The sequence below is a fragment of the Saccopteryx bilineata genome, chromosome 3, assembly GCF_036850765.1.
Source record: "Saccopteryx bilineata isolate mSacBil1 chromosome 3, mSacBil1_pri_phased_curated, whole genome shotgun sequence".
In the NCBI taxonomy this organism is placed as follows: Eukaryota; Metazoa; Chordata; class Mammalia; order Chiroptera; family Emballonuridae; genus Saccopteryx; species Saccopteryx bilineata.
In genome coordinates this window covers 147,991,795-148,006,248 of record NC_089492.1, presented here as the reverse complement: position 1 = coordinate 148,006,248, position 14,454 = coordinate 147,991,795, and the positions used below count along the sequence as shown (strand labels likewise).

Below are 14,454 nucleotides of genomic sequence, written 5' to 3'. Positions count from 1 at the left end.
TCCCTCCTTCCCTCAATCCCTCAAGCCTGTGGATGTTGCTAGAGGTGGGGCTCTCCTGTTTAAGGAGGTTTTCTGTGCTATTCATTGTAGAAACACCTGTGAATCCAGATTGATTGGGTTTACTACTATATATTTGACACTAAACAGTGAGACTATGGCACCATCGGAAAACCCGCAAGCACAGCTTTTCCTCTGCTTGTGGACACAGGTAACTACCCACGGTTTTCTCAGGACCGGAGACTGTTATTGTAAGATCTACACTCTTTTCAGCCTGCTGTTCATGTAGAAAAACAGCAGAATATCTTTCCACAGCAAATATAAATAATAATGTCATCACATTCAATAGTTGTTTAGTATTTTATTGTGTAGATGCAATATCATTTCTATATAGTAATCAATTATTTTTAGTCCTCTATATTATTGTTATTTATTATTGAAAATCACACTGTGACAGATATCTTTGTATCAGCATCTTTGTTCACATGGCTGATGATTTCCTTAGGAAATAAAATCTATCTCATGCTGTGTGTATTGATCTGTCTTCAGTTCCCAACTGGTAAAATAATGTGTGATTGTGTAATAATTGAGGCAGTATTAATCCATCCACACACTCTCTATGATCAGTGTGAATGAAAGGTAAAGGTCAAACATAATAACAAACAACCCCACTGATAACCATGTACTGTGAAGGCATAACTTTTCTTAAAATTGTGTTCAGGCTTCTTGGCTAAATGATCCTTAGAGTGTTCAAGAATAAATACAACATCACATTGTTTAAAAGATAAAAAATAATCTTCTATCATTCACATTATGCCACTAATGTGATAAACACCTTTCAGAAAAATAAAAGGTGTATGTTACCTTATTACAAAATTCTTAAATCGACCAAATACAAATGACACTGAAATAGTTGCAAAAAGAACCAAACCAGAAAGACATTCCAGAAGGAGTTTCTCCACAGGCAAACTGGCTTTAAGCAAACAGGCTTCTATGATCATAGTGACTGCAGGTATTGAGAAGTGAATAGTACTTCACCTAAAAAGGAAAAATGCCATCTGCCCACACTGCCTTCTCGGAGCCCCTGACTCCAGTGAACTGCACCGAGTGCCTGAGGACATCGCAGTGGCTTCTCAAGGCTCTTCCTTCCTTTTGCCTCTTGAAGAGTGAGGCCAGTGCAGCCTCCCCAGCCCAGACTGCATGAGCTCGCTGAGGGTGGGGCAGGTCTCTGCCGGTGCTATTGGTGCTATCCATGCTGCAATGTGCCTCAGTGGAGGTGTGTACAAATGGCCTGATGAGCTAGGAAGGCAGAAATGAGAAAGACGAAACAGCATTGTTGAGAAAGTTCTCCAAACTTGAAAACAAGGCAAAAATCAGAGGCAGATTTAACAGCGGGTGCATTGGTGCACACCCTGGGTCCCGACTTCTGAAGGGCCCCAGAAAACCCCAACTTTACACTTTTTTCTAACGGCACCAAGTTTGGTTTCATATGTGCAATTTGGACATAAATAGTACATAATATTTTTTATTTATTTAGAAATATGGTCAAGATGTATTTTTATTTTCCCTGTTTCTCTTTTTTTTTAAAGGGCCCAATATATTCTTCTGCTTCGGAGGCCTCAACTGACCTTAATCTGCCTCTGGACAAACGATGATGGATATGCCTTCAGTGTGGCGCTAGAGCATGGCCCACAGTCCCACCAGCAGCTACTCGGTTCTCTAGGGAACACACACCTTTTTTGAGTCCCTGTTTTCAATCTTTTTGGGTATATACCCAGAATTGGGATTGCTGGGTCATATAGCAATTCTATTTTAACATTTTGAAGAACCATCATACTGCTTTCCACAGTGGCTGTATTTTACAGTCCCCACAACCATGCACAAGGGTCTTCACCACATTCTCACCAGTACTGTTTCTGCTTTGTTGTCTTTATTACCCTTCCTGACTATTGAGAGGGGGTGTCTCATTATGACTTTGATTTGTGTTCCTTTAATGACTAGTATGTGGAGCACCTTTTCACGTTCTTATTGTCCATTTGTATATCTTCTTTGGAGAAATTCAAAAGACTATTCAAGTCCTTTGCTTGTTTATGAATAGGTTTTTCTTTTTTTTTTCTTTCCTTTTCTTCTTTTTTTTTTTTTTTTTTTTTTTTTTGTATTTTTCTGAAGCTGGAAACGGGGAGAGACAGTCAGACAGACTCCCGCATGCGCCCGACCGGGATCCACCCGGCACGCCCACTAGGGGCGACGCTCTGCCCACCAGGGGGCGATGCTCTGCCCCTCCGGGGTGTTGCTCTGCCGAGACCAGAGCCACTCTAGCGCCTGGGGCAGAGGCCAAGGAGCCATCCCCAGCGCCCGGGCCATCTTTGCTCCAATGGAGCCTCGGCTGCGGGAGGGGAAGAGAGAGACAGAGAGGAAGGAGGGGGGGGGGTGGAGAAGCAAATGAGCACTTCTCCTATGTGCCCTGGCCGGGAATCGAACCCGGGTCCCCCGCGCACCAGGCCGACGCTCTACCGCTGAGCCAACCGGCCAGGGCCTTTTTCTTTTTTGTTTTTTGTTTTAAGAGTGGTGAAAGGTGATATTTCTGTCTCATTTCTATTCTTAAGGAAACACGTGTTGCTGTTTTTTATAAACAAAAGGATCATGCTATTTAAAAATAAGCCCACTTTTATTTCTTTTTTTGAAATCTGTATTTCTTATATTTCCTTTCCTTGGTTTAATGTTCTAGCCAGAAATTTTAGTACTATATTTTTGGTTTGTTTGTTTATTTTAAAAGTTTAGGTTGCATGTATTTTATCTTTTCCTTTTTACTATATTTATTAAGATGACACTCGTTATCAAATTTATACAGGTTTCAGGTGCACAATTTCACAACACATAATCTATACACACACAGTGTGTTCCCACACAGTTTGTTTTGTTGTTCAGTAGTAGGAGTTGTTATATATTGTGGATATTAACCTCTTATCAGATATATGATTCTTAATCAATGAAGCCTATTTTTTTTTTCATTTAAAGGACAGGTAATAGTGTCTTTTGATGCACAGAACTTTTTATTTTTATGCAGTCCCATTTATCTATTTGCTTTTTTATTGTCCTTTGGTGTCACAGACAAAAAATCATTGCCAAACCCCATGACATAAAGCTCTTCTCTATGTTTTCTTCTAAGAGTTTTATTGGGTAGCTGTTACATTCCGATCTTTGATCCATGTTGAGTTAATTTTTGTATATGGTGTTAGTTAGATAAGGGCCAACTTTATTCTTTTGCATTTTGATAGCCAGTTTTCATTTGTTAAAAAGATTGTCGTTTTCCCACTGAACAGTATTGGCATTCTTGTGAAACTCATTTGACCACATGTGTGGGTTTATTTCTGGGCTCTGTGTTCTATTCCACTGGCCTATATGTCTAGATTTATGACAGTATCACACCATTCTGATTATTGCACCCTTGTAGTATGCTCTGAAATGTTATTGATTTCTAGTTAATTGAGTGATGGTCTTGGACTACACTTTGTATAATTTCTATACTTTTAAATTCATTGAGATGAGTTTTACAGCCCAAAATATAACCTATCTTGTAGAATATTCTGTGTGCACTGAAAAAGAAAGTGTATTTAGCTCTTTTGGGTGGACTTTTCTACAAATGTCAATCTGGTCTAGTTGGTTGACAGTGTTTTTCAGGTCTTTTATATGTGATTTTCTGTCTACTAGTTTTAGTATTTATGGAGATAGGAGTATTGAATTCTCCAACTGTCCTTGGAGGTAAATCTCTATTTTTCTTTCAATTCCATTAGTTTTTGCTGCGTTCTGAAGGCTTCTTATTAAGAGCATACACATTTGAGATTGTTGTATCTTTTTGGAGAACTAGTCTCTTTATCACACACACATGCACACGCACACACACATATCTTTGCAATGTTATCACCCTGTAGCTTTGTACAGTCACCATGCAAGGTAGATGCAGAATTAATTTATCAGTACAAGAAAACTTTCATAGGCACATCGGGCCTCCATCTCAACCCCTAGTCCCTACCAACAACTATTGCTTTGTAATATGCCTCAGTATTACAGGAATGATTTAGTTTTACTCCTGTTATGTCAGCATAAATATTAAGAATATGTCTTTACATGTGCTTTTTTTAAAGTATGCATTTTTGAATAATAAATTAAATTTATTTACTCTTATTGAAATTACTAACTTATTTGGGCTTATCATATCATTTTATTTTAGGTTTTTGCCCACATAATTTTGGTTTTGTTCCATTCATGTTTTTTGTTTGGTTGACTTATTATTTTTTTTTTTTGGCTTCACTAAATTTTCTGCTGATGTATCAATGGCATACAATTCTTTTTTTATTCTTCTTAGATTAACATAAATTTTTATATACATATTCAAATTTTTATCAACAATTATGTTTGTTATTGTTGGGCAAACAAGTATGTTAGGCTTGCTCACCTTGTACTTTGCCTGATTGGTGCTTACCCTCAGGGTGGCAGAATACAGGATTCAGCATGCCTGATGCCATTAGGAGGGGCCATTTGTTGCTATTGTTTGCAGAGAAGGAGTTCCCACCACCAGTCTGTTTTGCAAATCAGTCCATAAAGAGAGAGAGAAGTGTTTCTTTCCTGCCTGCTTGCTCATCCGCCATTGCAAGACTCTAACACATGGAATGGTGTTGTGGACCAGCGCGGCTAGGAATCGTCCAGGTCTTGAGGGAAAATGGTGTGGAATGAAGAAATAAACTCAGAGTGAAAAAAGGATGTGATTGGAGGTCTTTATGCAACGCAAGTAGCTTGCAAGAGCAGAGAAGAGCCCCTAGTCTGCTTTATTATATAGTGCAGAGCCATATACAAATAAAGAAGTCTCTGACACAAAGTCACACATCTCCAAGGCAATCCAAGAATCCTCCCAAGTGCAGAAAACCTTCCACCCTGCATAACTGAAATTAAACTTCAGAACAAACAAAGGGTGAGAGGAAGGGCATGTACATTATCTCTAGGCAACTTAATTAAGAAAGTGAGATGGGAGGATGGGATGAGTACAAATACTCAGCTTCATAGTCAATATGGAAGTGTGGAGAAAAAGCCTAACCTTTGGCTAAGCCTTAAACAGCAAGGCATTGCATTCTTGCAGTCTTCCACATATCCCCCTTTTTAATTTTTTTATTTTAGTTTGTGAGCTGAGACTTGAATTTGTCTGATTTTTTAGATTTCAATTCGGAGGCAGTTTAGAAAAATACAGAATAAACATAAAGTTAATATAGCCAATGCTAACAGATATTCAAAGAAATGTCTTAGTATATTGAAGGGATTAAAGCCTTTTAGAATATTAAGTAAATTTTTAGCCTATACAGCAGAATTTATAAGAGTCTTTGCTGTTTTGAATGTTTTTAATATGTTAATGTAATTTTATTAAGTCTATGCTGACACTATCACCCTTCCAAATGCCTTATACATGCAACCTAACCACACTTCAGTTCCATTGAGAACTGTCACAAGGAGTAGGAGTCACACTTAGGAAAAGTTTGCATGATACTGGAATTTTTGTCACATTTTCACTTTTTGTAGCTGGTTTTCAAATCTCATGACCACTACTTCCAGCGCCTTAAACCCTTTCCTTAAGCTTAATGGGCATGTTGGATTCCTGGAATCAAGTTGCTTTTTAGGGGCTGATGTTAATCCATAAGGCTTCACTTTCCTTATTTCTCACTGGCATTTAATGATGACCTATTGATGACAAAATTGGAACATAGCCTTTCCCCCAGTTTGTAATTTTATTGAATTTTGCCACTTAGGGCCAATTAATATATTCCAGTACAACATGACAGGCTTAGGCCATTACTTGGCTGGTGTAAAATGCATTTTAGCTAAAGTAAGTCTTGAGGAGGAAATGTTTAAAATTTTTTTTTCAGTAAAATAAGTCTCATATAATTGCTTTGTGTAGTGAGTCTCTCCTCCTGACTTATGGTATCTTACCAGAATTTTAGGAAACCATTGAGAAGCCTTAACAGACCTAGGAAAATCACACATATCCTCAGCCCCACAAGAGAACAGGATCTGGCCTTTGCCTCATTCCTGTGAGCGGCTCTCTCCATCTTTCCTTGTTGAATTCCAGAGTCTCTTGGCCACTGAATGGACTGACTTATTAGGACTGACAAATAACACTATCATGTTTTACAAAACATCTTTAACCCACAAATTTTTTTTTCAGTATTCAAAAAAATTTTTTTTAACTAAAAAGAGTATGATAAAGAAGATTTGCAGGAGTTCTAGGACAGTGATCAACAAACCACGGCTCACGAGCCACATGTGGCTCTTAGGCTCCTTGAGTGTGGCTTTTCTACAAAATACCACGTATGGACACTACCTTGATAATGAATGTACCTACCTATATAGTTTAAATTTATAAACTTTGGCTTTCAAAAGAAAATTTAATCATTGTACTGTTGATATTTGTCTCTGTTGACTAATGAGTTTGCCAACCACTATTCTAGAGTATGACTCTCTCTTTTTTATTTTTTCTAATTGACCTTTAAGCTTTTGATGGGACATACTTTACAATGCCTTAGCTTTGAGGACTGTAAGGAATACCTGCCCCTCAGGTCAATTCCAAAAGTCTGACAAAATGTAGTAAATACTTTTTCTATATATGCAGGAACATTGTCATTGACTAACTTATTAGGACTGACAAGTAACACTATCATATTTTTCAAAACATCTTTAACCCACAAATTAATAGACAATTTGGAGAGCACAGAAGGATGAAAAAATTTAGAATGACCTTCTTTATCTTTCCATTGAAAAAAAACTTAGAGCTTTGTTAGGGAAATTTTCTTTGCCCTAAGCCTCGCAGCTCTGTGACTGCTTCATGAGTGGGCTGCAAAGAAAGCCAATGTTACTTAGCAATAACATATACATCAGCTTTTGTATTTAAGAGTGTTTAGAGTTTATCCCCTTTAATTGTTAATTTTATTTCAGAGAATTAGAGGAGCCAAATTCCCGATTTCCTTGGGGCCCCCTTTGCAGGATGTGGCCAGACAGGCAGAATTAGCATTTTTATACTATTCTTCTAATTGCCTAAAGCAGCTTGAGACAAATTCCTGAAATGATTTATCAGAGCCTAACTTTGATCTGGAATTTAGATAACAGCTTCATCTTCATGTGAATTACTTCTGCAACTACACAGTAAAATCATGAGAGGAGTATTTCACCAGGCACATTGCTAGCCTGCCTTGCACTGCATCACATAGTACCTAATCTGAGACATCTTCTATTGGTAAATTGGCTTCACTATCTGCTTCCAGAAATATAAGGAAAAGGGACTAAATTTAACTTCCCATCTAAATCTACTAAATAAAGAAAAAAGACAAAACCTATGAAACAATGATTTGAAAGCACTGAGCATCTGCCAGGAAAGGACAGTGATGCCGATAATCACCCAGCTTTGGTGTAGCTGCTTTGAGCCCGGGATCACTAATTCCAAAGTCATTGGCTCCATCCTGACGTTGTCGACTCAACCCTAAACTCACCGATTTAAGCCCCAGTCAGGTCATGTATGAGAAGCAGACATTTGCAGAACTATTGAATAAATGGAAAAATGAGTTGATGCTTCTCCAACACCCTAACCCCACCCCTCTTCTTTCCTTGGGCACGATTTACTTCTCAGGATCAAAATAGAAGTTGGTGGTGTAAGTTTTGCCCCTCTCCTGGGTGAGGGTGACGGGCTGATGACCCTCAGAGGAATCGGCTATGAACCAACCGGGGTAGGCAACCGACTGGAAGGTTGAGGTGGAGCCCTCTGTGCAGTGAAGAAAGAGAAAGGGCTTCTGCGCTGTCTTCTCCTTGTACAGATCCATTATGTTTTCCTCCTAGGAGAGGAAAGAGGCCTATTAGAGAGGGAGTTAAACTAACTCAGCCCTGGTAGTGACTGCTTATGCTAAAGGGAGGGACACAGGCTGATGAGAAGATGCCAGGTGTCAGAATGCACGGATTCCCAGCAGTTTGGCTTGCCGGAGACCCTACAACACCAGGTGCTTCTGATTCTTTGAGACAACATCCTCTTACCTGAGCAGTGCTGTCTCATAGATGCTCTTGCAATGCACCCACCAGCAGATTCAGGCCAGTTTCATGAGATTCCTAGTCTGGAGAGGGTTTGCACATTGCAGCATCCATCATAACGGAAAGATAAGCTTCTTGACCACAAATGCCTCCTTCAGTGTAGGGACCACAGACATGAAACCCACAGAACCCAGGCTAATTGCCTTCCCTTGTCTCCTCTGCGTGTGTGGCCTGTGCTTATATGGGAGTTACCCCAATGTCTCAGAGGATTCCTGGGAGGCAGTTGAGGAGGATGGAGAATGGGGAAGTCAACAGCCCTGGCCTTTCTGCAATGTCCCTGTGGGAGTCCTCTCTGGCATTCAGAGGAAGCTCTGACATTAAAATGAGTGTTACACCCATTCCAAAAGCAGTGTGTATTGATTTGGGGATGAGCCAAATCCGGTTTCTTACACCAACTAATCCAGGATTGAAGAGATGTTACTTTTATTCAGTAACATATTAAATGTAATAAAAAGTCTGTCTCACAAAATACTCTTATTATCTACACAACCACTCACCTCAAGCTGCAAAGTTGGGTAGTTCTCAACTTCTCCACAGTAAAGACAGAGATCCATGCCCTTGACTCCCATGTAGATCAAACTGCCTTCTCCTCCATCATTTAATTCTGTGTCTGTACATGGCATTGTGAGAATAGAGACTGGAACAGGGAGACGGAAACAGGTGTCATGCTCCAGGCAGCAGAGAGGACAGTTCTTTCTAACATTTGGTGACCACTCTCAGCCAGGGTTTCTAACCAGCAGGGTCGGCACTAGGAGGCTCCACCAATGAGCCATGGAATGGAAACCCGCCATCATAATTTGAAACACATTTCATGTTTTCTTTCTTGATATCAGAACCAAGTGTTACCAAGGCATATTGCTTCCTGAAAATACAAATAAAATTCCCCACCACACTTGCAGCGAACTTGGACCATATGCTTAAGTTGTAGCCCATAAGCTATAAGTGGAAGAATTGTATGACATTTCCAAGGATATTCTTTAGGGGAGCTCCCTCAGCTGGGAAGAGCTCCTTCTTTATACTCTGTGTCTTCCTACACTCAGATGAGGGTTGAGGTGACTTTCTAGTTCATAAGGCACCCTGGACTCAGCACACTTTCCCCAGTCTGCCTTCTTTCACTTGAGAAAGAAATATACTTCATCTCATATAAATCCCAGTCACATGGGTTTTATGTCACTACCAGCTAAATTTAATTTCTAGATAATTAAGCCCAGAGCCTAGACAGGAGACTTCTTCTGGGCAGGGGGTGGGGAATTAACCCACTTTCCACCTTCTCCAATGCCCACTCAGGACAGGCAGACATACTCATTGCCTCCACAAAAAATGAGATGAAAAGATGTAAGCAGAAAATGGCCAGACCCACACAAATGCCAATGCCTGATTGGGGAAATTCACCAAACGCTGTGATAGTAAGAAAAAAAACCAAAATCAGATAGAAAAATCAACCAAGACCTCTCCACAAAGGTGAAGTCAACCCAGGACCTTAGAGCTAAAAGGAGGCTAGTGAGGTAATTTGATAAGGTGGTGGAGGTTGTTGTGAGGAGGACTGTTAACAAAAGGAATGGTCAAGGCCACAAGTGGAAAAGAAATCGGTACGGTCAAGGCTTCCAAGAAGACTGGTTGCTCAGGATGCTTTGTGGAGGATGGATGGGAGGTTGCACTAATGAAGTATGAGGGAGGGCAGTGGTTCAGGAGAGACATGAAAATCATCTTAGAAATATAGTTTTTCTTCCTATAGACTCATCAGTCCTTGCTGATGGATTTGATAGAGATTAAACAAAGGGAGGAATCAAGGATCTTCCTGCATTTTGGGCTCCAGCAGACAGGGTCATGGGAGTGTTGCTAATGGAGACAGGGTAGGGCGAGATTGTCAACAGTTCTGAGAATTCAGATCCATAGTTCCACTTGGGATAGACAAGGTTAATAGTGTCTGAGGGAGCACTGAAGGGACATGGGTGACATGTTCATCAGGTGGAAGCATAAATGCCAATAATAGAGGTGATACATCAATCTAAGAGACCAGCATGCAGGATCTTCAGGGGTGATGAAGTGATAACACTGAGCCTGGGGATTCATAGCACTGAGAGAATTGACAGGAAAGTGGAGTCAAAAAGGAAAATGTGGAAGAGGAGCCAGTGAACTACAAGACAAATTCTTATAAAAGAGAAGATGGAGAGTATTTCAGAAAGGAAGAATTATCTATGCTGACTGTGGCTGAAGAACTAAATGTGAGCGTGGAAAGTATATAGGTGACCTTGAAAAGACGAGTTTAAAGGAAAGTCAATGACAAGTTTAGAAGTCAAATTGTTTGATGCAAGCATGAGCAGGAGGTGAAACAGAAACGGGATGTATATTCGGCTCATCCAGAGTTTGCTGTGGTTGGTATAGAATGGTACCTTGTGCAGAGAAAAACAGAATGATCATAGGAATGAAATGTGGGCATCAAGAGAAGCTTTTTAAAATTAAGTTTGGAAATACTATATCAGAGCATTTATGCCAGTGATGGAAACGACGCTACAGACAGACAAAGGTGGGAAATGCAGGGAACAGGGAAATGAGATCAAACACAGAAGTTCAGGGAAAGGCAAAGAGCTGACTGAGTTAGACTGGCTTTCCCCCAGATTTATTGATGCATAATTGACAGAAGAAGGGTTAACTTTTGATGAGAAGAAATATTCTGCTGTTACTAGAAGAGAGGATGCCAAGTTAGTACAGTGTGCAGGATTGAAGTGGAAGGTGAAGTAGTTTAATCTGTGGACATGGTTGAAATTTAAATAAGAGAAGTTCTAAGGAGAAGGGCGGCTGCTGACCGAATGCACAACCCCTTCTCACTGGGAGACAGCACCTTAGGGTACGGAGAGCTGCCCATCATCACACCTCATCCTAGGTCCAGTGTTTCCTTTGTGGGAAGGAGTTATCTTGCTCTTTCATAACCTTCCTAGGGACACTAAGCTGGTGCCCAGAATTAGGCCACAGCCTTTTTGTAACAAGCTCAGCCCATCCTCCTTGGTGCTGGTGTCCCTTTAAGAGGCAACAGTGGCTTTAATTATCACTCACCAGGTTTGTCATCCCTGGTACAAGGAACTGCAATTAAAGAGTTGTATTCGTTCAGGACCCACACCATCTGTTGAATATCACGAATAATATAGGATCCTGGACTTCCCTGTGCTGCCAGATGACAAAAAAAAAAACACAAACAAAACAAAACAAAAAACACTAAACACACAAGACATTATAAATTTTCAGGCCCTGGTTGTATCCATTAATATAGTGGCCCCCACACTCTTACCCACTGTTTTCAGTTACCTACCTTCAACTGTGGTCCAAAAACATTAAATGGCCTGACCTGGTGGTGGCGCAGTGGATAGAGCATAGGACTGCGATGTGGAGGACCCAGGTTCAAGACCCTGAGGTCGCCAGCTTGAGCACGGGCTCATCTGGTTTGAGCAAAGCTCACCAGCTTGTACCCAAGGTCACTGGCTTGAGCAATGGGTTACTTGGTCTGCTATAGCCCCACAGTCAAGGCACATATGAGAACGCAATCAATGAACAACTAAAGTGCCACAACGAGAAACTGATGATTGATGCTTCTCATCTCTCTCTGTTCCTGTCTGTCTGTCCCTATCTATCCCTCTCTCTGACTCTCGCTCTGTCTCTGTAAAAAACAAACACCAAAAACATTAAATGGAAAATTGCAGACATAAACAACTTGTGTTTTAAATCGCATACCATTCTGAGAATTGTACCTGGGCTTTGACTCATCCCTTTGCCCAGCATGTCCACAATGTAAACATTCCCACCCATAAGATGCTTCAGAGTCGGCTATCAGATGTACTGTTGTGCTATCCCAGTGCTTGTGTTTCAGCACCCTTATTTTACTTAACAATGGCCCCAAAGCACAAGAGTAGTGATGCTGGGGATCTGGATATGCCAGAGAGCAGCTGTAAAGTGCTTCCATTAAGGGAAAGGTACATACAGGGTTTGGTACTGTCTGCAGTTTCAGGCATCGCTGGGGGTCTTGAAACATGTCTCCCTCAGAATACTGGGTGACCGTACTGGCTTTTGTTCTGAGAAAGAACAGCTATGAGGAGAAAGGAAAGGGAACCAAGGCTGGGGCTGGTTTGTGCATCAAAGCATCTCAGAAGGATCTACATGCATTCATGTAGGTTTTCAACAGGTATCAGTGACTTGTCCTTTTCTGACTGGCAGTCTCTGGGTACTAACAAACCAAAAACAGTTAAATTGGTCATCAGTATATTGTTTGGGTTTTTCTTTCTTCACTTTATCAAAATACATAAATAATTTAAATGCACATAATAAAACAAGAACTTAAAGCTCTGAGATTTTCAAGTGCAGGTTTCACGATCTGATTATTTTAGCAAAAACACCTGTCTCTGAGCTAATGAAAGGGACCCTTGTCCCCTATTTTTTCAGTGAGACAGAGAGACTACTAAGCTGGTTTGTAATTTCCCACTTACTCTGTGGATTGACCATGTTCTATCAAGGCTTTCTGTATAAAGGATGCAGTAGATCAGATGGTGGTGAGGAGGTTGTCAGCAGCTGGTCCTGTGAAGAAAAGAGGAAAGAAACAAGGTATTCACTGCTCTCTCCTCCCCTGGAGGAGGCTGCCCTGAGATCCTGGCCCAGGTGCACATTTCCAACTGAGGATGGGAAAAGCATGTTCCAAAGCCAGAAAACCCAAACGGAAACCCCCATCTCTGTCATGACTAGATGGTCCTGGCTCTCCAGACTGTGAGGGCCTTGGAGATTCCAGAACACCCCCAAACACGTCCTAGGACAATGAGTTTCTGGGTTTAAAGAAGGAAGAAAGACTGTATGTTCAACTCTCTTCAGCCTTTTACAAACGGTAAGTCACCAACTATCCCGACTTCAAGCTTGAACATTCTAAATAACTGGCAGCAATCCTGTCTCTCTGACCCCTATTCCACCCCCCATTTCCCATCCAAACAGGCATCTCTAAGGATCCTTCCATGGACATTCACAGGATCCTTTAGATGTTTGACAGTCAGAGGACATCTGTCTCTAGGCTTGAGCATAAGACAGCTGAACATTTCACTGAGAATTCCACAGACTCCCCATAGTGAGAACTGGTAGCTCACCACCCTCCCTGCCTCAGCTCTTGGTGACTGATCCCACATTTATCCCTCGAGGGAGTAAGCAGCCACCCATACTTGTGGGAGCAGCTCCTCTGATGTCCTGTGTCTGAGACCTGGCCTCCATAGCCCCAGAGGTTCCTCTAAGTTAGACACTGAGCAGTGAAAGAAGCTGCCTACCACATGGTTGTGGAGCAGCAGAAGTTACCTTTGTTCAAAGAGATCCTCTAGTCCCTGGACCGGAGTCAGGCTCCACCAGCATGCAAGCAAGGGTTCTAGAAGGCTGTCCAGGACTATCAGGTTACAGATGAGATAAGAAGAAGGTCATTTCCTGGTCTGGGTGTGCCCTCTTTGTCAGAAGTCCGGTCTTGCACACAGGTCCTGTAAGATGTCAATGGGTGACTGGCAGGCAACATTGGCGTAGCTGTTCTAGGGTCCAGGAGAGACCGAAGCAGGTCATGTGCCAGGAAACATCAGTATATAAATACAAATTAGGCCAGAGGCTTTGTTACAAAGGGGAACTTCCTTTGGACCACCTTGGGGACAGAGGTCTGACTCTCTTGATTCAATGACCTCATGAGCCACACCTCGTCTACATCTACCTTGGAACAATTCACCATCACTCACTAGAGGGTGTTATATAACCACTGTTTCTTTTTTATTTTATCATTTTTATTTTTCAATTACAGTTGACATACATTATTACATTAGTTTGAAGCATACACCCCAGTGATTAGACATTACATAACTTACTAAGTGATCATTCCAATAATTCTCATACCTGTCTGACACCATCACTAAGTTACCAGATTATTCATCCTATTCCCTATGCTATAGTTTACATTTCATGACTATTTTGTAACAACCAATTTGCACTCTTAACCCTGTCACCTTATTCACCTATCCCTCAACCTTCCTCTTATCTGGCAATTGTCAAAATGTTCTCTGTGTTTATGAGTCTGTTTATGTTCTACCTGTTCATTTTGTTTTTTATATTCAGTTGTTGATAGAGATGTATTTATTGCCATTTTATTGTTCAAATTTTTTATTTTATTTATTTTTTTCTTCTTCTTAAAGAAGACCCTTAACATCCTATGTAATACTGGTTTGTTGGTGATAAACTCTTTTAGCTTTTTCTTGTCTGGGAAGCTCTTTATCTGTCCTTCAATTTTAAATGATAGCTTTGCTGGGTAGAGTAATCTTGGTTGTAGGTCCTTATTTTTCATGA

General features: G+C 40.9%; 1 protein-coding gene across 1 annotated transcript; it reads right to left on the bottom strand.

The window, feature by feature from the left end:
* Positions 1-4,888: 4,888 nt before the first annotated feature.
* On the bottom strand, positions 4,889-13,502 carry LOC136328836 (interleukin-36 beta-like). Its single transcript, XM_066264826.1, has 5 exons — positions 13,435-13,502; positions 12,591-12,678; positions 11,170-11,280; positions 8,613-8,752; positions 4,889-7,865 (listed from the first exon to the last, which is right to left on the bottom strand). Exons 2-5 carry the CDS (start codon positions 12,604-12,606, stop codon positions 7,653-7,655), a joined length of 480 nt encoding a protein of 159 aa, XP_066120923.1. The 5' UTR covers positions 12,607-12,678; positions 13,435-13,502; the 3' UTR covers positions 4,889-7,652.
* Positions 13,503-14,454: the final 952 nt, after the last annotated feature.